The sequence below is a fragment of the Colletotrichum siamense genome (assembly GCF_013390195.1).
Source record: "Colletotrichum siamense strain Cg363 chromosome Unknown KSG_Cg363_contig06, whole genome shotgun sequence".
In the NCBI taxonomy this organism is placed as follows: domain Eukaryota; kingdom Fungi; phylum Ascomycota; class Sordariomycetes; order Glomerellales; family Glomerellaceae; genus Colletotrichum; species Colletotrichum siamense.
Window position 1 is genome coordinate 3,973,777 of NW_023501019.1, and position 24,517 is coordinate 3,998,293.

General features: G+C 51.2%; 8 protein-coding genes across 8 annotated transcripts; 5 read left to right on the forward strand and 3 right to left on the reverse strand.

The window, feature by feature from the left end:
• Positions 1–1,283: 1,283 nt before the first annotated feature.
• Positions 1,284–3,208, reverse strand: CGCS363_v010046 (General alpha-glucoside permease; the record flags this gene model as incomplete). The annotated part of the gene is made up of 7 exons (XM_036641895.1): positions 1,284–1,471; positions 1,525–1,683; positions 1,748–1,993; positions 2,049–2,547; positions 2,605–2,765; positions 2,826–2,990; positions 3,046–3,208. The coding sequence occupies 7 exons, from the start codon at positions 3,206–3,208 to the stop codon at positions 1,284–1,286; spliced, it is 1,581 nt and encodes a 526-aa protein (XP_036492747.1).
• A 906-nt stretch (positions 3,209–4,114) lies between these two features.
• Positions 4,115–6,894, forward strand: bglB-3 (Beta-glucosidase B; the record flags this gene model as incomplete). Its single annotated transcript, XM_036641896.1, has 5 exons — positions 4,115–4,252; positions 4,314–4,696; positions 4,754–4,963; positions 5,014–5,441; positions 5,501–6,894. The coding sequence occupies 5 exons, from the start codon at positions 4,115–4,117 to the stop codon at positions 6,892–6,894; spliced, it is 2,553 nt and encodes an 850-aa protein (XP_036492746.1).
• Positions 6,895–8,838: 1,944 nt separating this feature from the next.
• Positions 8,839–9,843, forward strand: CGCS363_v010048 (Short-chain dehydrogenase TIC 32; the record flags this gene model as incomplete). Its single annotated transcript, XM_036641897.1, has 1 exon — positions 8,839–9,843. The coding sequence occupies one exon, from the start codon at positions 8,839–8,841 to the stop codon at positions 9,841–9,843; it is 1,005 nt and encodes a 334-aa protein (XP_036492741.1).
• Positions 9,844–10,751: 908 nt separating this feature from the next.
• Positions 10,752–12,354, forward strand: davD-3 (Glutarate-semialdehyde dehydrogenase DavD; the record flags this gene model as incomplete). The annotated part of the gene is made up of 3 exons (XM_036641898.1): positions 10,752–11,037; positions 11,099–11,700; positions 11,761–12,354. 3 exons carry the CDS (start codon positions 10,752–10,754, stop codon positions 12,352–12,354), a joined length of 1,482 nt encoding a protein of 493 aa, XP_036492740.1.
• A 521-nt stretch (positions 12,355–12,875) lies between these two features.
• Positions 12,876–14,017, reverse strand: CGCS363_v010050 (uncharacterized protein; the record flags this gene model as incomplete). Its single annotated transcript, XM_036641899.1, has 2 exons — positions 12,876–13,318; positions 13,378–14,017. 2 exons carry the CDS (start codon positions 14,015–14,017, stop codon positions 12,876–12,878), a joined length of 1,083 nt encoding a protein of 360 aa, XP_036493448.1.
• Positions 14,018–15,070: 1,053 nt separating this feature from the next.
• Positions 15,071–16,827, reverse strand: CGCS363_v010051 (D-lactate dehydrogenase; the record flags this gene model as incomplete). Its single annotated transcript, XM_036641900.1, has 5 exons — positions 15,071–15,112; positions 15,195–15,499; positions 15,675–16,292; positions 16,364–16,766; positions 16,819–16,827. The coding sequence occupies 5 exons, from the start codon at positions 16,825–16,827 to the stop codon at positions 15,071–15,073; spliced, it is 1,377 nt and encodes a 458-aa protein (XP_036493449.1).
• A 1,009-nt stretch (positions 16,828–17,836) lies between these two features.
• CGCS363_v010052 (putative transporter) lies at positions 17,837–19,530 on the forward strand (the record flags this gene model as incomplete). The annotated part of the gene is made up of 4 exons (XM_036641901.1): positions 17,837–18,031; positions 18,069–18,345; positions 18,398–18,825; positions 18,898–19,530. 4 exons carry the CDS (start codon positions 17,837–17,839, stop codon positions 19,528–19,530), a joined length of 1,533 nt encoding a protein of 510 aa, XP_036493450.1.
• A 402-nt stretch (positions 19,531–19,932) lies between these two features.
• PUT3-7 (Proline utilization trans-activator) lies at positions 19,933–24,413 on the forward strand (the record flags this gene model as incomplete). Its single annotated transcript, XM_036641902.1, has 7 exons — positions 19,933–20,804; positions 22,060–22,367; positions 22,434–22,975; positions 23,034–23,158; positions 23,211–23,359; positions 23,416–23,627; positions 23,679–24,413. 7 exons carry the CDS (start codon positions 19,933–19,935, stop codon positions 24,411–24,413), a joined length of 2,943 nt encoding a protein of 980 aa, XP_036493451.1.
• Positions 24,414–24,517: the final 104 nt, after the last annotated feature.

Below are 24,517 nucleotides of genomic sequence, written 5' to 3' on the forward strand. Positions count from 1 at the left end.
GCCATGATTGTTCGTTGCATTAGTATTCTGCAAACAGAAAACCAGAAAGGCAAAGGGTAACGCAATGAGGTCGCGTAAGAAACCGTGAAAGAGGTTCGTGTGACACCGAACGGCATTAGGGCATCAGGGCCTGCCACGTACAATGCTGCAGCATCCGTTTGCATCTTTGCAGTTGGACGGCTTGTAACCATTTCATGGCGCACGAGACTGTCGACGAGGTGGGAGCTGCACCGACTGCTATATTATGTATGATCTCTCAGGTGGCTCCCAAATTTTGATTGATGTGTTTCTGCGTCCAGTATTCGGGCTGTTTCAGTTTGGGCTAGACACCGCCCCTCGACCCTTTCTGCATCGAATCAGTGCCTCGGAATGGGTGATTGGGCCATGTTGCTGTTGACCTGTATCGCATCTCTCCTTTGCATGATACAGACGGCGCTTGCACTCGGGGGCTTCATCGAAACCTGCCCTGAGGTTCGTTTCTGGGACCCGGATTCTATCTGGGGAAATAAATACAAAACATCGCCATACCTGGTCGCGAGGTGCACAAGCAGTGACGGCGGTGACTATTGCACATGGCTGCCATTGACAATTTGCTATTCCAACATTGATGGCCAACTTGTGGCTCGAAGTCAGTAAGTTCAAGCCGTTTCATTCATCTGCCGCAAACGTTGGTCGCAAGGCCGTCTCTCCGCAGGCAAATATTACATAAGAAAAAGGTGTCCCAACTCAAGATCAAGCTAACGGTCTCGTGTCTCAAGTGGTGCCTTCCACAAAAGCTGCCAAAGATGCGAGTATAATGACTTGACGACGGAATTGACATGCTTGTGTCACCACGGAGAATATCCAAAGCAGTGGTCAGAGCCGACTGTAAATCTGAGTAGGTCGTTTGGTGTGACCATACTTTTGACCCGAAGACTGATTGACAAACATGGGTAGACGAAACCTTGAAGAACGACGACGGGAATCTGAGTTATCATGATATCATTGGCTTCTCAATAGGATGCAATGACGTGGAGTTCATGAAGCTTCGCGAGGTCAAGCTTATGGGACCAGATGGGCCAATTGACACATGAAGTCGATATTGTTCATTCTCTCTTTGTCACGCATAAAGTCTGGGCCAAGAATCTGGTCAAATGAAATTCTCCACGTGTTGGGCATGTGATAACTTCAATGCCTTGGTAGCTCAAAGTGCAGTCAACGAAGTAACTTCATAGATTATCAAGTATGCAGATGTTTGTAATGTCATGTAATTTTTACGAAGACATAATATATAATTTTGACAACTATTTGGCATTTGGCAGTGTGACAAGATTGGTCTTCTTGAATTTTCGGGGAGGAACCTTCCGCGTCCAGAGCTCGTCGATCTCGATGTAAGTGCGGTCTTTGGTCTCAGGAACCATGAAGAAAATGAAGACGCAGCACACGGCCAGAGTGGCACCAAAGATGAACGCCACCTTTCCACCGAGATTACCTGTTTTGTTTTAATCCGAATGTTCATCATCAAGGATAAGTAAAAGGTATTACCTTGATCGGGATTGATGGCATAGGGAAGACTTAATGTCCAGATTGAGCTTGACAACCCATTGGCAGTGATTGCAAGGGCTTGAGTTGGAGCTCTCAGTCGGCTGGTTGCTGCCTCGGTAGCAATGGGCCATGCGACAGCGCCGAGTGTCCCTTGATAGGCTTGACTTTGGTCAGTGAACTGTGATTGTGTGCTCGCCGACTCCATAAAACGTGAATCACTCACAGAAAGACCAAATGGCCATGAACACAACTTGCGCCCATACCGCCCCTTGCGTCTTGACCAGCGAGGACGCACCGATAAGAAAAAGCGTTATCGTGAGGATGATGGATCCATAGAGAGCTGTCCCTCGGCGACCGAAATAGTCCACAAAGAACCATCCAACAATGTTACCAATTGCCATCAGCCCGGCTAAGCCAACCGTAGTGTCGAAGGATGCAGCTGGTGCCATACCAGCTAACTGGAAGTAGTCTGTACACAGAAACAACTTAGAAGAGAATCCCCAAGAGGGGCATCCACAACTCACAGCTCATGTAACCCACGACCCATCCAGGGCCGCTGGCATTTTGAATGAAGAACATGCCAATTGCGACCAGAGTCCTTTTTCGGGCAGTCTTTGAAAAGCATTCCAAATACGACCCCTGCGAGTCATTGTCTTGATTCTGTCGAGCGAGCGACTCGTGAATCTCGGCCATATGCCCATCATAATCGTACGTAGAATCGTGGAGTCTTTCCAAATTCTTTCTCGCCTTTTCAGCTCGGCCGTGCGCAACTAGCCAGTAAGGAGACTCCGGGAAGAATGGAAGGAACACAAGAGCTACTGCAGCGAAACCCCATTGTGTTGCAAATAGCACTTTGTATGCTCGTGCATTACCATAATGACTTGCTTCCCGCATGACACCGTAGCCAATGAGTTGACCAAGAACGATGGAGAAGTTCATGCCCGCAGCAACTGATCCACGAATGGTGAGGGGTGCCATTTCAGAGGCATATGGTGGAGCTGCTGTCGTGAAAACTCCCAAAGGCTACACAAAGAGTAAAGTCAGCTTTCTGAAGTCGAGCGACGACGAGAATACACATACGAGACCAGTCAAGATCTTTCCTCCTACAAATTCGGCAAGGTTCTTGCTGAAGAACTGTAGAAAGGTACCGGCGATTGAGAGAACAAATGCTGCGAGAACAACAGGTTGGCGGCCGAAGCGATTGATAGCAAAACCAGCCACAAATGCACCAAGTGTCATAGCTTAATAACACTTATGGTAAGTTTGAGATCGGCAAAATCTAGAAGGGCACTGTGACTCACCAAAGATAGTGGCTGCTTGGAAGCCAAGTTGCCAGGTAGCGCTGACAACGTAGTCATCCCCGTATGGCGTGCCAAAGTCTTTGCGGAACTCGGTGATCGACACCACGATGCCGCCTGCTAGACCGTCGAAGCCCCATGTGATGCAAAGGAAGAACATGTAAAGACCTGCTCATTCAGTACAAAAACGTTGCTTAAAGGGCGCTTCCACGCAGGAACTTACACCACACGAGTGGCCATATGTTCTCTTTGATGGATTCCATCCTGGTCAGCGTATGTTGCCGATGCTCGAAGCGAGCCGCCAATGACGAAGTTGCGAGAACGGCCGGCTCATTTTCGGCCCCATCTTCGACATGGGTCGCGGTGGTCTCCTTCTCCTCTGACATCTTTTGAAGTGACGTGTAATTGAGGTGGGAAACTGTCTTGGCACAGTAATGGACGCTGAAAGTGCTTGATGTTAAAACTGAGCTGTCCAACCACAACAGCTGGATGCCAGCATAAATCCTGACATGAAGTTTGTCTTACACAAAGCGGCCGGAGCCCTACTTTTCAGCTACACTGGTATAGTTATTTCTCGATCAGCTTCCTGCCGAAGTAAACCCGTCAGACACTTCGGATTCCATTTCTATGCCCGTATCTTGGGATATGATTTTCCGTCTCGTAGTCTGAACTTGCAATGGTTCTCAATAACGGCCATGTTCAAGTCCTTGGCGTTCCCATTTACCAGGATCGAGTCATTGCACCATGCCATCTTGAAACCCCATGGGGAAGGGGGTACCGCCTTAACCCCGAAAACGCGGATCCGGTTTTCCGGCATGCTCCCACCCCCGGGCCATGGCCGCGTCTGGGTCTCAGCGTGATCGCGAACTGGCGTAAATGGGATCGCCATAGCCACCACGGCAGAGCCTCGGCTCAAGGACTCCAATGGGATGGGTTGTGGTCTCATCCTTCCAATACTTCTATTGTCTGGGCAGCTCGGCGACTAGCCAAGAGCATGATAGTGTGCGTTCTGCAGCGGAGGATTACGCCGACTCCAACGCCCGATTGGAGAATCCGACCCCGCATGACAGGCATAGAACTCGACTTTGTGACCACTTGCATGAATTCGGCGTCATAAGCCCGTAGATGAGCCGAAGATTTACCCTTCGAATGGCAATCTTAACCACTGTCACGTCCGGGTTCCGCGATATGAGGAACATATGCTTGCCATCCTCACCTGAAATCTGAGTCTAGGGCGATGCACTGACCTCTCCCTCACTCGTCATTATCGTTTTTGATTTACATTCACTATCATGACTGCTGCACCTTCCGACAAGGAGCTCCTAGCTCTTCTGTCCCAACTCACAACTGCGGAGAAAGTGTTACTTCTTTCAGGGGAAAACACCTGGGAGACTCCTGAATTTGAGCGTCTTCATGTTCCTTCACTTAAGGTAATCATTCAAAGTAGCATTCCACCAGCACCGTTGACTTCCTGGTACTAATATTTACCAGGTTTCAGATGGCCCGAATGGCGCGAGAGGAGCCCAATTTACGGATGGTACCACCGCAGCATGCTTTCCAGCTTGTGTCTCTTTGGCAGCGACATTCAATCGTAGCCTTGCTAGACAGATTGGCGTCGCTCTCGGAGAGGAAACCCAAACCAAAGGCGCATATGTCCTTCTTGGCCCGACAGTCTGCCCTCATCGGTCACCCTTAGGGGGTCGCAACTTCGAATCGTTCTCCGAGGATCCGTTTCTCACCGGAGAACTCGCCTCTGAGAATGTGTTGGGACTGCAAAGTCAGCGTGTTGCGGCGACTGTGAAGCACTTCGCTATCAATGAGCAAGACACTCGGCGATTCACTGTCAACGAGACGGTATCAGAGCGAGCGATGAGGTGAAATATCTTTTTTTCCTGCCTCAGTGGAACCGCCAGCGCTAATCTTGAGACTAGGGAGATTTATCTCCGCCCCTTCGAGATCGTTGTCAAAAAGGCTGATCCATGGTGTATCATGACGAGCTACCCCAAGGTCAACGGTGCCTACGTCGACGACCAGACCACGTTTCTGAAAGACATTCTCCGCGATGAGTGGAAATTCAAAGGGCTGGTCATGACCGACTGGGGTGCCGCTTCGGCTGCTATAGCGAATGGTATTCGAAATGGGTGAGTGGCGACTTGCGAAACCTACATCCCTCCCGACTAACACGCTTAAGTCTCGATCTTGAAATGCCGGGACCACCGCACCGGAGACAGCCTTCTGTGGTAAACAAGCTCATTGAGGATGGAAAGGTTGACGTCAAAGACATTGACGAGCGTGTGCTACCTCTTCTCAAGCTCCTACGCCAGACTGGCAAATTCACCGACAGGAGAGAACCCGTCCCGGAGCGCGCCATCAGCCGTCCGGAGCATGAGAAGCTTATTCGTGAAGCTGGGGGAGAAGGCGTAGTCCTGCTGAAGAACTCTGACGGCGCTCTCCCTCTTAAGCCATCTCATCTCAAAAATATCGCCGTGCTTGGGCCTCTTGCAAAACATGCAGCTGCCCACGGAGGCGGTAGTGCATCATTGAACTGCCATTACAAGATCAGCCCCTTTGATGCTATCAAGTCACGCCTCCCTGATAGTAAAGTATCATACTCGAAGGGTATGTTGCTAATTTGACGCTCAAGCTCGGGACAATGCTAATCAATATTTCTGCTGTAGGAGCCCACGTCTTTCGTGCATACCCTGATTTTGTTGCCGGAACAAGAAACCGATTGGGCAATCCTGGCTTTGCTGCGGACTTCTACGAGAGTTTGGATCTCACTGGAGAGCCGTTTTATACCGAGGAGTACCCTAGAGGAAGCTTCATGACTCTCATGAATGACAATGTTGTCAGCGCAAAGTCCGCGAGACTTAGCACCGAATACAGCCCGGACGTAAGCGGAAAGCACTACCTCAGCTTCTCGGGTATGGGTCCTGCCCGACTCTTCATCAATGGCGAGTTTCAAGGCGAAATCAAAGAAACAGCAGAGGCAATGTCATTCCTTCTAGGCGTACAGGAGGAGCGGCATCTTCAGTATGATTTCGTTACCGGAAAGACTTACGACATTGTCATTGAATCAACAATTTCGCCAGTTCCGAACGCAGAGCTGTATCTTGCGGATGACCAGATCGCGGTGCATCTTGGATTCGTCAGTCAACAGGAGATGGAAGCCGATCTACTGTCTGAAGCGGTGAGCTTCGCAACAGACGCTGATGTTGCCCTTATCTTTGTCGGAAACACTCCGCAATGGGAAACCGAAGGCCAGGACATGGCCACTATGACCCTCCCAGCTGATGGCTCCCAAGACAAGCTGATCGCCGAGGCCGCCAAAGTCAACCCCAACACCATAGTGGTTATTACCACGGGAGTGCCAGTAGAGCTGCCATGGCTTGACAACGTTGCAGCTGTCGTCCAGGCTTGGTATAGTGGGCAAGAAACTGGAAACTCAATCCTTGATGTGCTTCTTGGAGAGGTCAATCCGAGCGGGAGGCTTCCCATGTCTTGGCCCAAAAGAAATGAACACACAGCGTGCTACGGCCACTTTGGTCTCGACAGTTGGGACAGCAGAGAGGTGGAGTATGTCGAAGGTGTCAACGTTGGCTACAGGCACTTCGATTCTCAGTATGGCACAGAGAAAGAAGTCCTGTTCCCGTTCGGTTATGGCCTGAGCTACTCCACATTTGAGCACTCGGCCTGCGCCTTGTCGGGCACCCTTAACGCTAATGATGAGCATGCCAAGATTACTGTCGCTGTCACAGTCCATAACACCAGCGACGTCGCAGGGTCTGAGGTGGTGCAAGTCTACGTGTCGCCCCCGAAATCACGGACCGGAGTCGAGAGACCACCGAAGGCTCTTGTGGCGTTCGACAAGATTCATTTGAATCCAGGTGCACAGAAAGATATTCAATTGAGTTTCAAACGAGATGGCGCTGCGTTCTGGTCCGAGGCTGGGAGACTGTGGGAAGTAGAGGCGGGTGAGCATGAGGTGCACGTCTCAACAAGCTCTTGCCCAAAGGATATTAAGTCAACTCTTGTGCTAGATGTCACGGAAGGCTTTACTTTCCGCCCCTGAATATTTGCTGGATGAGGGCGGTTATATCAATATAGATTGTATGCCATTAAAGGATAAGTTGCCAAGCAGCTCGTGGTGTTTAGCATCCCACGTCCCGGTGAAATTGATGAAAATGTCTGCGTATAGAGAAAGAGTGACTTTAGTGATGATATAAACTAAGGTACGATTGACGTAACGCTGAAGCCAAGATTGAAATAATGATGACGCGGTTGCGGGGGAGGTGCGATTATCATGGGCGAGGGAATAAAGTTTTGTTAGTAACTGCATCTAGATGAAATTCGACTCATGAAACACTGTCTTTGACGTTGAGACGAACCTGCCAAGACTCATTTCCCGGGGTTATTGTAAGGAGCGGTATGTGCCTGTGCTAAAGTTGTGGGACTACCGCGATGGTCTTCCCCGAAATAGATCTTTCAATGGCGATGAGCAGCTTCAGGCGAGTCATGGTGTAAGCGAGCTACCCGAGCAATACGCGCAACCATTTCATTATTAAAGCTGCGAAGTCATTCGTGATGGAAATGACTTTTGATTCCTCTGCAGAAACATTCGAGCATAATTCGCGCTTTCATCATGAAGTTCAGCAGCCTTGCTTGGATCGTCGCTGCGATCCACATCACAACGGCAGCTGCGGCCGTTAGAGACGTCCACTGCTTTAAGTCCCACCCAGCTGAAGTAAGAATACAAGTGAAGTTACTAGAAGTAAAGTCACTAACAGTTGACCAGTGGGAGAGCAACTGTGGCGAAGCTGATAGAGCGGCTTGCAGTAGTCGTTGTGAAGGAACAGTAAGTGACCAAGATTCGTTCTTATTTGCTTCACTAACAAAGTGCAGTGTCAAACAGCGAATTCCATTTCCATGGCGACTCCCGAGGGTAGCTGCGACTGCTGGTGCCACGGCTAATATGGAAAACGTGACTCTAAATATCCGTTACAGCTTTTCAATACAGAATTACGATGGTCTGAGCCTCACAATCAAGTGTCTGGAAGATGGCTTCTCATGACAAAATGGTCCCAAGGCAGAATTGCTTGGGGAACACAAATGTCCGTCGGCACATCACTATCAACTACTGAATGAAATGCAACGAAGGTGGGCTACATCAATGGGATACGGATCAGAGATGGCAATAATTGTCCAGTAGAATATATTTATGGGGGCTTTCAGTAACGGTGGGGTCGGCTTGGCTGAGACGTTGCAACCTTTCATAACCTGTGCACAAGTCGCAGATATTTCGCATGGGTTTCTGCGTCTTAGATACCTAGGCAGTTGCGAGAGCGCTGACAGCATATCTACTCATTGCTCGTGACAGCTTAAGTACGGCATGGAGCTTGTCCATCCTACTTAGGCGTGTAGAGCGAGAGTTAGTAAGATTTTCATCGATCATACTCTACATACACAGTTTCTTGAGTTGAACGGAGTTAATGCAGAAACAATTTATCCCCGCGATTGACGGAGATTCAAAGAGTTGTCGACCCCCGTGAATTTGCCTCGGTCTCATGAGTCAGTCCACAATATTACGTAGCTCTACTAGACTTCTGGGTCAACTTTCTGGATTACTGAACAATCCGCCCATTGCGAGTAGCAAAGGTTGAGGGCTATGATTGACCTACAACTCTGGTCACAGTCCAGCTTTCTCGGATTGAACGGTACTCGATCCGTCCGTCTGGGTGAAATGCGCCAATTCTACTCACACTCGTACTACGCATTCGATCCGTTACAGCTTTGATGTACCGAGGTCAAAGACAATACGATTGTATTTTCATCCCTGGAAGTTCGTATTCTAGTATGGGTAAGTTATGCCAGTGAGAAGTAGTGGAAGTATGCGCTCAGGGACACGAAGTATTTGAACTCTCCCGATCCCACTTCCTTAGTATGACCAAATCCTCCGATCTGACCATTATCTCTCTTCCATCTATCCCCGTCATTCAGTATCACGTACAAAATCATCATGGAACCAGTTGTCGACAACACGACCAGGGCCAGCGATCTAGTCAGCCATTATGCTTCGGACGTCGCCGGGAAAACCATTCTCATTACTGGGCCGTCCCCAGGCAGCCTTGGTGACAGTTTTGTCCGGCAGGTCGCGACTGGAAAGCCGGCCATGTTCATTCTTGCTAGCAGATCCATTTCTAAGCTCAATAACCTAGTAGATGATCTCAGATCCTCTCATCCGGAAGTCAAGGTGAAAACTCTTCCGTTGAACCTTCTTTCTTTTGCCGACGTGCGCAAAGCCGCCGAAGACCTCAACTCGTGGCAAGATGTCCCGCACATTGACATACTAGTCAATAACGCTGGCATCATGGCGGTTCCGTATGCCCTGACCGACGACGGTTTCGAAAGCCAATTCCAGACCAACCACTTGAGCCACTTCCTCTTCACCAATCTCGTTATAGACAAGCTCTTAGCCTCGCCATCAGGGGCCCCAAGGGTGGTTTGTGTCAGCAGCGGGGCTCACGGAGTTGGTCATATCCGTTGGACAGACTACAACTTCAATGAAGGAAAGCATTACAAGAGGTGGTTTGCATATGGGCAGTCTAAGACGGCAAACGCCCTGATGGCCATTGGCCTTGCACAGCGACTGGGTAGTCAAGGACTTCTGGCTTTCTCGCTATGCCCTGGCCGAATCACCACCAACCTTGCAAGCCATGAGGCTGACAATATGGCGGCATTCGTCGAAGATCTCATGGAGGCTCAGAGAATCTACGGAAATAAGAGTATGTGGGGATTCGACGGCGTCAGAAGGAAGGATTTAGACCAAGGGGTCTCAACCCACGTCTTGGCTGCATTCAACACGACTGTTTGCAGTCCGGCTAGCAACGGCGCCTTTCTGACTGACTGTCACATTGCGGATCCGTATAAAGAAGAAGCTTACCCTTGGGCTACCAGCAAGGTAGAGGCAGACAAGCTATGGAAGTTGAGTGAGGAGCTTGTTCAGCAGGAGTTTTCTTACTGAATGCGGCGTTTGGAAGAGCCTTGGTATGGATTAGCTTCAATACCAACAGAACCACACTTTATCCTACTTTGTCTCATATGTCCACCGATCCAAAGTCTCAGCCCCGATTCTTCAAGCGCCGTCATGAGTGAACGCGTTCATTTCAGATCGCCCCCAGAAGCAGCATCCAGCTACCACGTACTTCTGTATTTCAAAGTTTGTGATTGTTCATATTATATGTCATCACGCTGTGTGCGGTCCAGCGGAACCTCTCAGTCCAATTTTCGAGGGCCAGAGCAACGAACTCACCGGCCGACTCCCGGGTGGGTCCGGTCCGGGAACCCCACTTTGTACACCGGCCCGGGTGATCATAGCAGGCCGGGCCGGGAAAAGTCGTGAAAATTCAACTCGTCACGGAAGCCATGCACAATGTGGTTACACTCACCAATCATTGTTTAAATCTCCATATTGGCTGAGCTCGAGGTTCCTATGGATCCCGGTTGGGGCCAATCAGCTTCTCACGTCCTCCTAGAGATCGGGTCGGTCCGTGGGATGTCCAAAGAGAATTGAATGTGTCCTGATTTTCTACCCTTTTGAGCGGGTTGTCACCCTACATATTACGTTCGCTTAGGTGTTAAATCGGGCAAGAAGTTTCACGATCCGGGCCACCCGGCTGCCGGTGATCTTAGCCCCCGCATTTCCCCGGGCCTCGGCTGAGGTCCCTGCAAGAATCGGGTGATGCGAAATTGAACGCACCGTAGTCACTTTGTGAGAAAATGCGGGAGACTACGAAGGGTCTAGAAACAATATTTAAGAGAGCAGTCTTCGCACATCGTGGTCGTCCGACTTGAACACTTGCTGAGCCTGCTTGCATCGCATCTCGATACCCCACATCCAATAGCCAAACATCCCCACAGCAACCCAACGAGATGGCCGACGTCTTCGCGAAGCTTCAGGACAAGTCCCTCCTGATCTCATCTGGCCTCGTTGCCGGTGACTGGAAGAACGGTCAGGATGGAAAGACTTTCCCAGTCTACGAGCCGTCCAGCGCGACAGTCCTTCAAGAGATCGCCAACCTCGGCAGGCAAGACTTTGTTGACGCCATTGAGAGCGCCAAGACGGGAACGGCGAAGTTCTACGAGTCAACGACGGCAAAGGAGCGCGGTGCCCTTCTGCGAAAATGGTACGATCTTGTGATGGCTAATGCCGATGATTGTAAGTGCTTCTTCAAGTTGTCGTCGACACTGCCTATGAAGCGAGACTGACTTGTCTTCAGTGGCCTTAATCCTGTCTCTTGAAAACGGAAAGACCTTTGCCGAGGCTAGAGGCGAGGTTGTCTACGCCGCATCTTTCATCTCCTGGTTCGCTGAGGAGGCGACTCGCTCTTATGGCGATACCATCCCTTCTTCCTACGCCAACACTACCGTCCTGACATTCAAGGAACCCGTCGGCGTCTGCGGAATCATCACCCCGTGGAACTTCCCCGCCGCTATGATCACTAGGAAGATTGCACCTGCATTTGCAGCAGGATGCTCCGTGATTATCAAGCCCCCAAGTGAGACTCCCTTCAGCGCCCTGGCGCTTGCTAAGCTGGCATTGGCTGCTGGCATCCCGTCAGACTGCCTCCATGTGGTCCCGACGAAAGACCGAGAGGCTTCGATGGAGCTCGCAAACAACCCCATCGTGAAGAAGCTCAGCTTTACCGGCTCTACCGGAGTCGGAAAGATGCTCACCAAGGCTGCTGCGGGAACCATGAAGCGTGTGAGCATGGAGTTGGGAGGCAACGCTCCCTTTATCGTCTTTGACGATGCGGACATTGATCAAGCCGTCGAGGGTGCTTTGATCTGCAAGTTCCGTTGCTCGGGCCAGACCTGCGTGGTAAGACATTCTGAGTTGTCCATCGTCGCATGAAAATCCAATGCTAATTGACTGGCATAGTGCGCCAACAGACTGCTTGTCCATGAGAAGGTTCAAGAGGAGTTCATCAACAAGCTCGTTGCCAAAGTACAGCAATTCAAGCTCGGCCGCGGCATCGACGACGGCACCACGCAAGGTCCTCTAGTGAACGCCGCCGCCGTCAAGAAGGTCGATGCTCACGTTCAGGATGCTCTCAAGAAGGGTGCCAAGCTTCACACGGGTGGCAAGGCTCCCGAGGGCCTGAAGGGCTACTTCTACGAACCCACCGTCATCAGCAACGTCACAACCGATATGGAAGTTGCACACGACGAGACCTTCGGCCCCCTGGCAGCTATCTTCTCTTTCAAGACGGAAGCTGAGGCTGTTGAGCTGGCCAACGCAACGGAATATGGTCTTGCCGGATACTTCTTCAGCAAGGACATCTCCCGCGTGATGCGTGTTGCCAGACGTCTGGAGTGCGGTATGCTTGGCGTCAACACCGGCCTCATCAGCGCCGCTGAGGCCCCTTTCGGTGGCGTGAAGGAGAGCGGTTTGGGCCGGGAGGGCAGCAAGTACGGGCTTGCCGAATACCAAAACATCAAGTCCGTCACCATCGGCAACCTTGGCTTCAACTGAACGTTGAAGATCTTCTCCTCATCTGGGCCAGCGGGCAACGAGGCGGATGAGATCTTGCCATGCGTGGGAGCTTCACGACTAAGGGTTTTGGGGTAAAAAAAGTTATTTGTATCTATATAGCGGTTACGTATCATGAGATTTTGCTTTCATCCGGTCGTCGGATCTTGATTATGTCGTTCAGATCGCGTTCGCATTGAAGTGGGATGCTCGAGCACAATTAACCCACGAGCTATGACTGACATGCATGCCTGCCACACAGACGTCACCGTCCCTTCCCATAGGCTGATAGATCGCATCCCGTTGAAACAGGTTTCGTCATTCAGACGCACGATAGGCTTTGACTGATCTCTTTCATCTGATTATCCTTACTCGAGCCATTAATCGAACCACCATGCCAATCTAACCTTCATGATTACTCCGTACAAGCTTTCCACTGGTATGCCTTTTCTCTCCAAACTCCAGATGCACCTCGAAACGCAATGACCGAAACCAAGATTTTTCCATGCCGATCGCCAGAAACTCTACCCGGACATGACAACTCCAGTTTTGCAAGCTTGCTTTTGAAGGTATTCCCGTTGCTCCGGTTGAAGAACGACCAACTCTGTTTTCGCAATAGCCGCCGCCGTTGCGCCCTTTGCCAACTCCTCTTCTATGCGCTTCAGACACTGATTTGCCGGGGAGGGGCGGTGGACTGTCAACAGCTTGACAGTGCTCGTTGCCCGCTCCAGCGCTTCGATATTCCCTCTGTAGGCCTCGCAAGGGCCTGGCACGGTGATGTCTACCTTGCCCTTTGCGAGACATCTCACCAGAGAACCCAGAAGCATGCTATTACACTCTTCGGCGTCCGGTGAACTGTGATAGTAACCCTTCATGTATCGGCAGCCTTCCTTGAGGCATCTGTACAGGATGACGAACGGTTCGAGGTTGGCGGAGATCAAGGCCTGGCGGTGCTTGATGATGTTTTCTGCAAACAGATATGGATTAGCTCTTGTCATTCACTTGTGGTATCCAATGGTGACTTACCAAAGACTTCAGGAGGCCTCAGATACACGATCCTCTCGAGAGGAAAGTTGTAGCCTTCCGTCCCTTGCTTCCAAATCCGGCCAGAGTGTCCAAAGACCAGCCGACCCTTCAAGTCGACGATGGACTCAAAGGTGATCTTCTTGTACATCTCCTCGAAAGTCTCCATGTCGCCAAGCTCCCATGCAACACACAGCAGGTGCGCGTTGTCTTTCTGGTGCTTCACACCCTGCATCCAAGAGCGTGCCCATGGTCGCGTGATCACGGTCATATCGTACTTCTCGGTGATGGTTAGGACGTCGTAGAGTCGCATCAGGGTAAGCTTCTCAGGAACCAGATTGAATCGGCCATGGACGATGTTCAGAACAATCTCCATAGCTTCCGTCGCATCTTCGGGAAGCTCAACACGCCATTCTCCACCATTTTCTTCCGGGCGCGACTCCATGAATCCACCGAATAACATCGTCTTCAAAACCGGGGAACTCCGGCCGAGCGCCCTTGAGCAAACAACAAAATCTTGGGGGCTCTCGTCAATCTCGCTGCCAACATGCAGCCTAAGATCGCCCTTATCGTCAAGGTAGATGGTAGGTGAAGAGATGAGCCCCGTGAGGGGCTCGGTAAGCACCATAGTGCAGGTAGACATGATGAACCTGTCGTCTGAGGGTTTGATAGTAGTGATGAGCTTCCGAGGAGAAAAGAGACAAGGTGATCAGCGAGATCAGCAAGCGAGGCGTATTAGATGCAGCCGAACCGCCAGATATCGTATCTCATCTGAGGTTCGTCCTAAAGTCTTAATTCTGCCCGTCGGAGGGCCGTCCGGCTTGGGGGCGCACGCGGTTGGGTAAATATGGCCGTCGCGCAGACAGTCGCGCAATGCGGCGTGCGGGCCAGGATGTTGCCTCTGCGGCAGGAGGCATAAAGGGGACCGCAGATCACAACGTGATGACCCGATGACATGACTAGTCCATTGTCGGGAATCTGACCCTTTCTAACTTTGGAAAATGGGGACCACGATGATTGGGACGAGATGTATTGTGTCTTAGACTATGCGTTATACCTGTTGGTCTCAAGCCGCCCAATTGCACTGCCGCCGTTTGTGCCCAACAACGCGGGAACCCGCCGGTTGTCAGAGTACAAAGGGGGAGGGAAAGGCTAGCGATCGTTACAAACGGAGAGGGGTGTGCTCCAGCCCGGGTGCTACCCTGGGCCTTGGAAATCTCATGTTTTCCCCCTCAAGAATCCGGGTTTTTGGACAAAGCCAAACAAGGAACGTGGTGGAACGGCGGTCGGAATAATAAAAGAAAGCAGGGCAGAAAAAAAAATTAATGGGAACGAATTCAGGGCCCGTTCGGACCTGGCGAACGGGGAACATCGGGGCCCCTTGTCCACCGTTACCCAGTGAGGCTGGCAGTCGCACTTGGTACAACAAACAAAACATGTGTTACGCATTCTGACTCGGGGGGTCATATCAATTGCAACGGCTCTTCTGATACAAAGCTGGATGTGGAACCACCAGCCGAATTGCTTTGTGAGACTTTAAGCTTGGGCTTGCGACATACAAAACGTGGTTTCGTCATTGCTGGTTTCTCCCGTAAACCTACCGGTCGAATATCTTTCCTGGATTCCTTGGGACATGAATCGCTGTTAGCGCATGGCACACTCTCAGGATCTGTGCCGACTCGTGCGGGTCAACCACTTACAAGATCCAGTTGGGGTCCAGGGTGCCCTTGATCAGCTTCTGCATGGCGGGAAAAGAAAAGGTCAGCCCGATCGCCGAGAGGGATGTCCCCAGCAACCCCCGCCTTCAGGGTCCAACACACCATAACGGTAATCGTATCATTTCCTACTTCGGACAACAGGGCGTCCTTCTTGCCCAAACCTATTCCATGCTCGCCCGTCGAGGTGCCGTCCATCTCCAACGCGCGCGCGACCATGTTTTTGACCGCAAGTTTGGCCTTGGCGGCTTCTTCAGGTATGGTCTTGTTGTAGGTGATATTTTCGTGGAAATTGCTGTCGCCAATGTGACCTTTGATACAGGCGTTGAGGCCAAGTTTTTGCGCTTCGTCCTTGCTGGCCTCGACGATGTTAGCCAGCCGGCTGAGAGGGACGGCAACATCAGTGTTCCCTGCAATGTTGTTCTCGTGTCAGCCAACGCAGCATGAGCGGCAGCTATTAGCCCCCACCGGCATGCACGACAGTTTTTGTTTCTGGATGATTTTGATGCTGTGCAATTATGGCAAGTGGAGTGTGCGGAGTAAGTTTTGGGCAGCACGGAAAGGGGGCCAGGGGGAGGCACTTACACATCTCCTCACCCTCCTTTCGCATGGCTAGCAGAGAGTAGAGCGACTCTTTCCTGGCCGACCACAGAAGCTTCTGCTCACGCTCATCTTTGGCAAACTCGAAGACGTCAGGGCTGTAGGGCTCCACGATTCGCTGAACGCTGCTGATGTTGTCGTTAACGGAAGTTTGTGTACCGGAGAATTTGAAAAATAGGGTTGGCTTTTCTTGCCAGACCCGTGGCCTCGTGGCACCGCCCTGGTTGACGATGCGCATCTGAGCTTCATCCATAAGCTCCAGAGCCGCGACTGGCACCCCGGCGCGTATGACGTCTGCTGCAGCTGAGACAGCCTGTCTGATAGTCGGGAAGGGAACGACTGCGACGGAGAAGTGGTGTGGGACAACGGCAAGCTTTAGAGTTGCTTCCGTGACGATCCCAAGGGTGCCCTCTGAGCCAACGAAGATGCCATTAAGATTGTACCCCGCAGAACACTTTCTCGGGCGGCGCCGAGTCTTGATGACGGATCCATCTGCAAGGACGACCGTCAGGTTGATGACCCAGTCTCGCATCGTGCCGTAGCGTACAGCATTTGTGCCAGAGCAGTTTGTGCCTATCATGCCTCCGATCTTGGCGCTTGGGGCTGAGGAGAGTCAAGGTGTCAGTCGTATTGCCCGCCTTGATGTTACCGTTACCTAGATAATGGACTCTTACCGGGGTCGATGGGGAAGAACAGGCCGCTGTGTTGCTGGGCAAGCTGTCGATTGAGGTCCGTCCAACAAACGCTCGGTTGCACCACGATGTCCATGTCATCCTTGTTGAACTTCACGATCTTGTCCATGTGTGCAAAATCAATGCTTACGCCGCCAAAGGGCGCTGTGATATGACCCTCGACGCTGCTGCCACCGCTGAAGGGGATGATGGGCACCCGCCATTTGTGGCAGATGCGAGCAATAGCACTGACTTGCTCCGTGCTTCGTGGGTAAGCCACAGCAACTGGAAGAGTGTCGAGGTTGACAGAAGACCACTCTGAGTAACCATGAGCGAGGAGGTCTTCAGAATCAGTTGAGATGACGTCTTCTGTGTCACTCAGCTCCCGTCGGATTTCATCAATGGCCTTGTATGGGTCAGGTGTGACTGTACTACGATACTCAGAGACAAATACTTACTTTGTCCATGTCGTTGAACGTTGCATAGTTAACCGCAGGCAACCTGTCGTCGTGTAAAATCGCGTTTGATGTTGGTGACTTGTTGACACTCTTCGCGAGCGCGTATCCCAGAGTCGCTGTGGCTGTGGCTAACAAGAGAGACGCTGGGTTCAACCAGCTTGTGCCACGGTTGTCATGGTTCGCGCTGCTAGATCTCTCCGTCTTATGGGGTTTGAATCTGAAGGGATTATTACTCAGTAACCTTGTAGTCAGGAACCCGTTGTATGGGGCCCGTCTTGGGATGGGTCGAACGCAAGACCTGAGCAAGGACATGGCCCTTAAGTTGCAGCATTAATTCAACGGCGTTATTTGTTTGCGATAGCAGGTGTGTTCACTCTGTTGGTAGTCGTCCATTTAAGGAGTGCTGTCAGGACGGGTCAGGGTGCCGGAATGCGGAGGCTGACCGGGCCAATTGCGGAGTGATGCGGGGGAGACTCGGCAGAACCTCATGATAACCAACCAACCCCTCAGGCTCGGTTTGGGAAACCGCTGCAACGGATCTTTCATCCGGGGCTGACATGCAAGCCAAGAATTGGGTTTGATTTCCCCAACGACAACATACGCGGGCAACGACCTCTCAGCTTACGCACAATCGGAGTCTCCATTCGGTGACCGTCACAACAAGCAGATCATTGCAGTATCGGCAATCTCACAGAGCTGGAATACTCCTGCGAAAGAGCGGGATGTAGAGCCGAAAATGATTATTCCCATCTAAAGCCGTCGCATAGGAGACCCGTGGATATTGAATATCTCGGCTTTCGATTCCATTTTTCCTTTTCCCCGGGTGCAGGACGGGTGTGAGGTCAGGTAATTGTATTAAATTCACAGACTGGCAGCCAAGCCTCGAAGCCATGAGCGACAGCAGGTTAGGGTATTTAAATAGCCCCAGGGATATCTTATCTCCATAGCTGCCATACTGGTCGATCAACAGTTTCTCTAATTGATCTTGACGACTCAGCCTTCCATTTCAAATTTCGCCATGTCAAGAAGATCTTCCAATGTGACATCGGAAAAGATGGGAAACGAAATTGACCCGGGAGCTGGAGAGGTTGAAAACCAACCACAAATTTTCAGCATTGACCCAGATGAAGAGAGAAAGGTTGTCCGAAAGCTCGACGCCGTCATCATGCCCCTGATGGCCGTCGTGTACTTCTTTCAGTGCAAAAAGTCCATCGTCCTTGAATCGCTTTAGCAGATACTAATCTCTTCAGATAGATCTCGATAAGCAGTCGATCAACCAGGCTGCCATTTTCGGGCTTCGGGAGGATCTCCGCCTCACAGGAGAGCAGTTTTCTTGGGCCGTATCACTGTTCTATCTCGGCCAGCTGTGTTCGGAGTATCCTGCAGCTTTCTTACTATCAAGACTGCCAATCGCTCTCTATGTTGGCATCACCATCGTTGTTTGGGGTGGAGTAAACATGTGCCTCGCAGCTGTGCACGACTTCGCCGGGCTTGCAGCTACGAGATTCTTCTTGGGCTTCACTGAAGGTGAGATAATAATTGTTTCGGCCTTTGAAAACATCCATCTGACATGTTGCAGGCACTGTTTCGCCAGCTTTCATAATAATCACCAGCATCTGGTACAAGCGGAATGAGCACCCCATTAGAGTCGCGACCTGGGTCTCTATGAATGGAGTCTCGCAGATTATTGGCGCGCTCCTGATGTATGGTATTGGAAATGGGAACCTACATCTCGCTGCCTGGCGCGCTCTTTTTCTCATTTGCGGTGCTCTGACATCCGCCGTGGGACTCGTCTTCATCTTCATGATGCCTCGAGACACCACAACAGCCTGGTTTCTCAGCCCTCGTGAACGAGAGATCGCAACACAGAGACTGGCTATCGATAGAGCCACACGAGATCGTGCTGAATTCAACAAAGCTCAAGTTCGAGAGGCACTCATGTCGCCGATGACTTGGATTTACTGCTTGATTGCCCTATGCATCACATTGACAACCCCAATCATCAAGGTGGGAACGACCTTTTGCCACCCCAACAAAGCCTATTCAATGACATGTACTGAACAAAAGGTTTCCTCTTAGTTCAATGCTACGGTCATCAACGGCTTCGGCTACTCGAAATTTCAGACCATGTTGGTGGGCATGCCTGCGGGGGCAGTTAACGCCACAACAGTGTGGGCTAGTGCCCTCATTCCACGCTGGCTTCCAGCAACGAGGGTATATACTGGGATTGGGTTGTGCATCGTGCCCTTGCTCGGTGCAATTCTCCTGATGACTCTGCCAACCGAAGGTGCTGAGTGGGGCATTGTCGTCTCAACTTGGCTTGGTGGTTGCAGTTCAGCCCTGCTGAGTACTGGAGCCAGCATCATCGCAAGCAACGTCAAAGGGAATACCAAGAAAAGCATTGTGTCAGCAGCATTTTTCGTGTCGTACTGTGTGGGCTGTATCGTGAGCCCACAAGCATGGACGCAGGATGATGCGCCACGATACCGGAAGGGTTGTATTTTGAGCATTGCGGCGATGGTGTGTCTCATCTTGTCGTTTGCGGGATACGTTGTCATTGTGAGAGCGAAGAACAAGAGTCGAGATGCCAAGGCTGATGCAGGGCAGTCTCAGTATTCAGCGAATATTTCGTGGAATAATGACCAAGCTGGAGTGGACGTGAACTCCGACTTGACGGATGTTCAGGACAAAGGTTTCCGGTACACCATTTGAATTCTGTCTTGAAGGAAGTGTTCCAACCTACATGTCGATGGCTATCCCTCGTAGTCTGATCGAGTCGATAGCAATAGATACCAATGCGTCACAAACTGACCATCGCCCGCCTCTTACCTGGTCCTACCGAGATTTCACGAACACCAGTTTGCAGCCCTAACCCTACAGGAGGAACCTTTTTGGTCATCCGCAGGTTTCAAGGTTTAGTTTTGATACTTTTTGCAAGGTGTGAGAACCTCTTTGAGTCTGTTTACCTTACACTTACGTACAAAACCACTTCTGATGTCCGTCCCCCTCCATCCATTCCTCGTCATCAAAATACCATCGGATCATTTGTGCTCACCCGCATACTATTCGCGCCGCAGAGTATTTCTCGCCAACTCACTGTCGTCTTTTGGAAAGATGGATTTACTCGCAACGATAAAGACGCTGATGCTGATCCGCAAGATCAGGCCCAAGAACAAGAGGCGCCGCAGCATTCCAGAAACGAAGGCCACGCATAGATATGTCGACCCTCCGAGTGACGTACCACAGAGATATCCCGCTCATACAATCGTCAAGACCACCAAGTATGCGGAGGATCGTCATGTCTCTACCGTCTATTCATTGGCCGGCCATACTCCGATAAAAATGGGCAAGAGGTGGGATCAAGGCAAATTTCAGCCCGCCGTCGATGTTCTAATGGTCGAGGATAAAGACAAGGCAGCGATTAACGGAAAAGCTCCATTTACTTGTCAAAAGATTACAATACAGCATCCAGCCTTGATAGAGATCTTGGGACTGATACTGGAGAACGAAGGCTTCCATCTTGACGACAATGGCCCTATCGTTTTTTATTCGCCCTTCCGCCCATTGTACTTCTGCTACGAGGAGATAGTTGGGCTGTGCGAAAGTACGAATGATGACTCGTTGAAGGTGTATCTGGAAAACCTACTTACTACGCTTAACGACATACTAGGAGAGACGAGGAAGCAATCACACCAACTCAAAGCCAGAGGGCTAGTCAACTTCGATCTCGCATGGACCTATTTCCCCAACGGGACCATGGTACGCAGCAGCGACTGCAACACCAAAATGGTCTTCAGGGTTGTGGGTACTTCGTACAAGAAGTCGGAATCTGGCACAGACCTTGTCATCTACGGTGAAGCGCTCAGATTCGATGGAGAGTTCTTCGTCTGGATGGTCCACGAGATTTCCATCCATGAGTTCTCCGGGAACAAGCCAATTCGTGGACTGGAATGTTATCCGACCGAATTTCATCACGACCCGAAAATGTGCGCCGACGTTTGCTGGAGAGGGCCAAAAAGGGGCTGGGCCTCGGCGTGGAGTGCTGCACATACAAAGGCAACGCGATTGCTGACATGGACGAGGTGAAGCGCAATGTCGATGGGCGCATTCTGATGGATGTCGATGGATTCAATAAGCATCAGATAAAGTCGAGGCAACGACAGTGAATGTACGCGATATGCGAATCGACCGATGAATCCGCACACAAATGAGCAAGACAACAAGGACAGTACACCTTAGCAAGAAGGAGCAGAACAATAACAATAGAGGGCCATGATAGAGGGCTTTGCTTACAAGAATAAGTTATCGCAGCTAAAATGAAGAGAGATCAAGAACGTCGGCAGAATGGCCAGGACAAATTGCGAATACGACACTGAGGTGATAGACCTGGAGAGACTCGAGACAAGCATCCGAGCAACTATTTCGGAAGTCACAAAGCTTGACGACTACTTGGATGTTGATAAAATGAACGATGAAAGGATGGATGAACACTCCACATTTGGCATACGGAGTAGGAGTATTAGTTTGAGTGGTCCGCAATTGCTCTTTATTTGCGTTACCAGATTTGAAAAAAAAAAAAAAAAAATAGAACTTAGAGATTCATGGCAAATATGCATCCTTTGCTGTGTGAGTCTGTCTCTCTAGCGAAGGCTCATGACGTCGCGCATCCCTCCAGAGGGGGAATTTCCCAAAGCTCGTAGCCCCTACCAGCCCCGATTTTTAGCGCCTCTAAGGCTTCCGCCCCACCGCTGGCGGCTTTCCGACATCGTCCATCCCATTGACAACAGTCCCACGGATGCGTCTCCCTTTCACACAAAAACAAACCACAACACCCGCTTCCCCAGACTGATCTGAACTGCAATCGCTCCTTGGCGCGGCGGAGCTTCAGGAAGCCTGCCAAACATGGACGTCGACTCGGAACCGACGCCCCGACGAGGAACCCGCAAACCGTCCAGCCCGCCCGCCAGTGCCCCGGCCGCGAGACGCTTTCGTTCGGCTTCTCAAGCCGAGGCTGCTCGCACGTCCAATGCGTGCCAAATCTGCCGCGACAAGAAGGTAAAGTGCTCGGGGCAACGGCCATGCAAGTATTGTGCGAAGCGCGGGCTGAATTGTGTGTTTGCGGCGTCGGAGAAGAGGAAGCTGTATTCCGTCTCGTAGGTCCCATTCTCCTACTCCCATACCCGATCAAATATGAGGCGCTTCGATAAGAGACTATGCTGATTTGAAACTTGAACGAATTAGACAAGTCAGGGAACTTGAAGACAAAGTCGCCTTCTATGAACGACAAAACCGAGAAAAGTCCGCCCCGGGAACGGCATCACCACAGCCGGCATCGCCTGGGTGGCATATGCCTCCAGACGAGGCGGCGGAAACGCCTCATGTCGCGCGTGGGGGTCCGCAAGAGGACTCTTGCATCTCAGTGAGCTTGCTTTCTCCAGAAGATCTTCGCCCTTCAATGTCTCAGCCCACGTTCTCCCCCACGTTTGAGAGGATACGCGCCGTGGAGGTCTTGCCCGCGCCCACGTCCTCACCAGCGCGAACTGCAAGGGGTGAGTGGACCTATCACATTTTTCCATTTGCACAAGTTGTCGATCCTCGGATACTGACTCCGACAGCCATTGCTCCGGAATCAGCGCTCTCCTCGTCCGAGACATTCGGCTCCGAAATCAAGACACTTCTGGTCTCCCGCTCGAACCCTGGCTCCGCTGCCAGCCCATCGACGAACACAGGCGTGACTCCACTTCCGCACATTGACCGTCGCGGCTTACTTGAGGCTATTGGTCCTTGGCCCCCGGAAGAGGAGGCGCATGCAATGCTGGACACTGTCGTCTTCAATGTTGGCATCTCGCAGCAATTATTTGATGTCCGAGCGTTCTCGGATAACCTCGCCGTGCTATACCAAGAAACCAGCGCAAATGTGAGGCTTACTGAGATCTGGATTGTGGAAGCCCTTTTGGTATTTGCTGTGGGTAGGCTACTCCAAAGTAGGGATGATGAAAATGGGGATCTTCCAGGGACGAGGTTCTTTCAGGAGGCAGTCGAGCGGACTCCTTTGCTAAGTGATTTGAGGAAGCATGGTATTGTTGGAGTCGAGGTGATGGCTTTGACAGCTCTTTACCTCCAAATTGCTGACCGGAAAGATGATGCCTACTTGCATGTGAGTTGATGAAATACTGAGCTTTACAGATACAGTCACTAACGATGGGCCGTCGTAGTCTAACACTGCGCTGAGGCTCGCCATCAGTCATGGCATGCACAGGGCAAACTCAGCGCCATGTCTAAGGCGGTCAGATAACGTGCATCGTAATAAGCTTTGGTGGTCTGTCTACATGCAGGAAAGGTATGTCCCAACTGTAGGTTGAGCAGAAATTGGTTCGCTGAGAACGCCCCAGGAGACTATGTGCGGCTGGCGGATATCCCATGTCCATCGAAGACTACGCCATCACCACAGCCCCACCATACGAAATTCTCGGCTTTCCGTCGGCAACAGCATTGGGTGTCAACGTCAAGACAGCGAGACTGACTGGGAGAATCACGTCGAGTATGTCCCTCTGAAGCCAGTTAGGGGGCGGAGTCTCAGTACTAATGCGCTGGTAGCCATCTACTCTCAGAAAGACGACCCCGAGATTACGTTTGTCAACAATGTACAAAATATTCTTCACTCCCTCTACGAGGTCGAGAAGACGATGCCGTCTGAGTACTTTATGGAGATCAGGCCAGCAGGCGTGCTCGTCGCTGGGCGTCCGTTCATGGACGCACCAACCACAACTTCAAGGACTAGTTCGAGTCTGTATACATCTGTATATATGGTGAGAGACCTTAAAATATATAGCCACTGCCTTATTAACTAAATTTGGCAGGCTGTCATACATACCGTCAGACCCATTCTGCTGTATATGGCTCGCAACAGCCGGGACCCAGAACGCGAAGACGCTCGAAATGAAGTCAGCCCAGCTCTGGTACGACTCGCCGAGATATGTGTTGAGACAGCCAGTAAGACTCTCGTGATTCTCCAGGAACTCCGAAAGAAAGAAGTTTTAGCAAAGAATGCCTTTCACGATCTGGATGCTACCTTCTCAGTGGGGTACATCTTCGTGCTAGTCGAGGCTATCAATCCAGGGAAGAATTTGGGTTTCAAGGGAATTGACGGATCCAGATCTATCCTCAGATATCTAGTCGGTCTGGGGAACCGTGCAGCGGCGAATCGGCTCGCTGAGCTGGACCAGATGTGTGTGCACCTAGCGTTACCTGTGCAGCATGGTACTGGGCAAACACCCCAGCAGTCATTGACGGACATGTTGGCAAAGCCTTTCTCGTTTGAGAGCGGCTATGGGGTCGTTGAACAAATCACAGCTTCACTCAATGCTATGGAGAGGCCGCGTTCGCGATCCGGAGATGTGGGCGGGGCCGAGGCCTGTGGTGGGGATGATCACCAGAGCTTGGGATTCAGCGGCGCAGACTTGGCTAGCATTCCGTTGGAGGGGGAGAATAGCTTATACTGGGTTTACCATACACCTGGCTTCTCATTTACAGGCGTTGAGCAGACGGATTGGGAGGCATTGGAGAATCAGATCCCGTGGGGGAACCAGCCGTGAAATAATACATGAGTCAGACTTTTTGGTAGGCGGTGGGCTTAATACCATATAGACACCATGGGCTCAGACAGATCAAGATGTCAGTGATGTATGATGAAGGGACG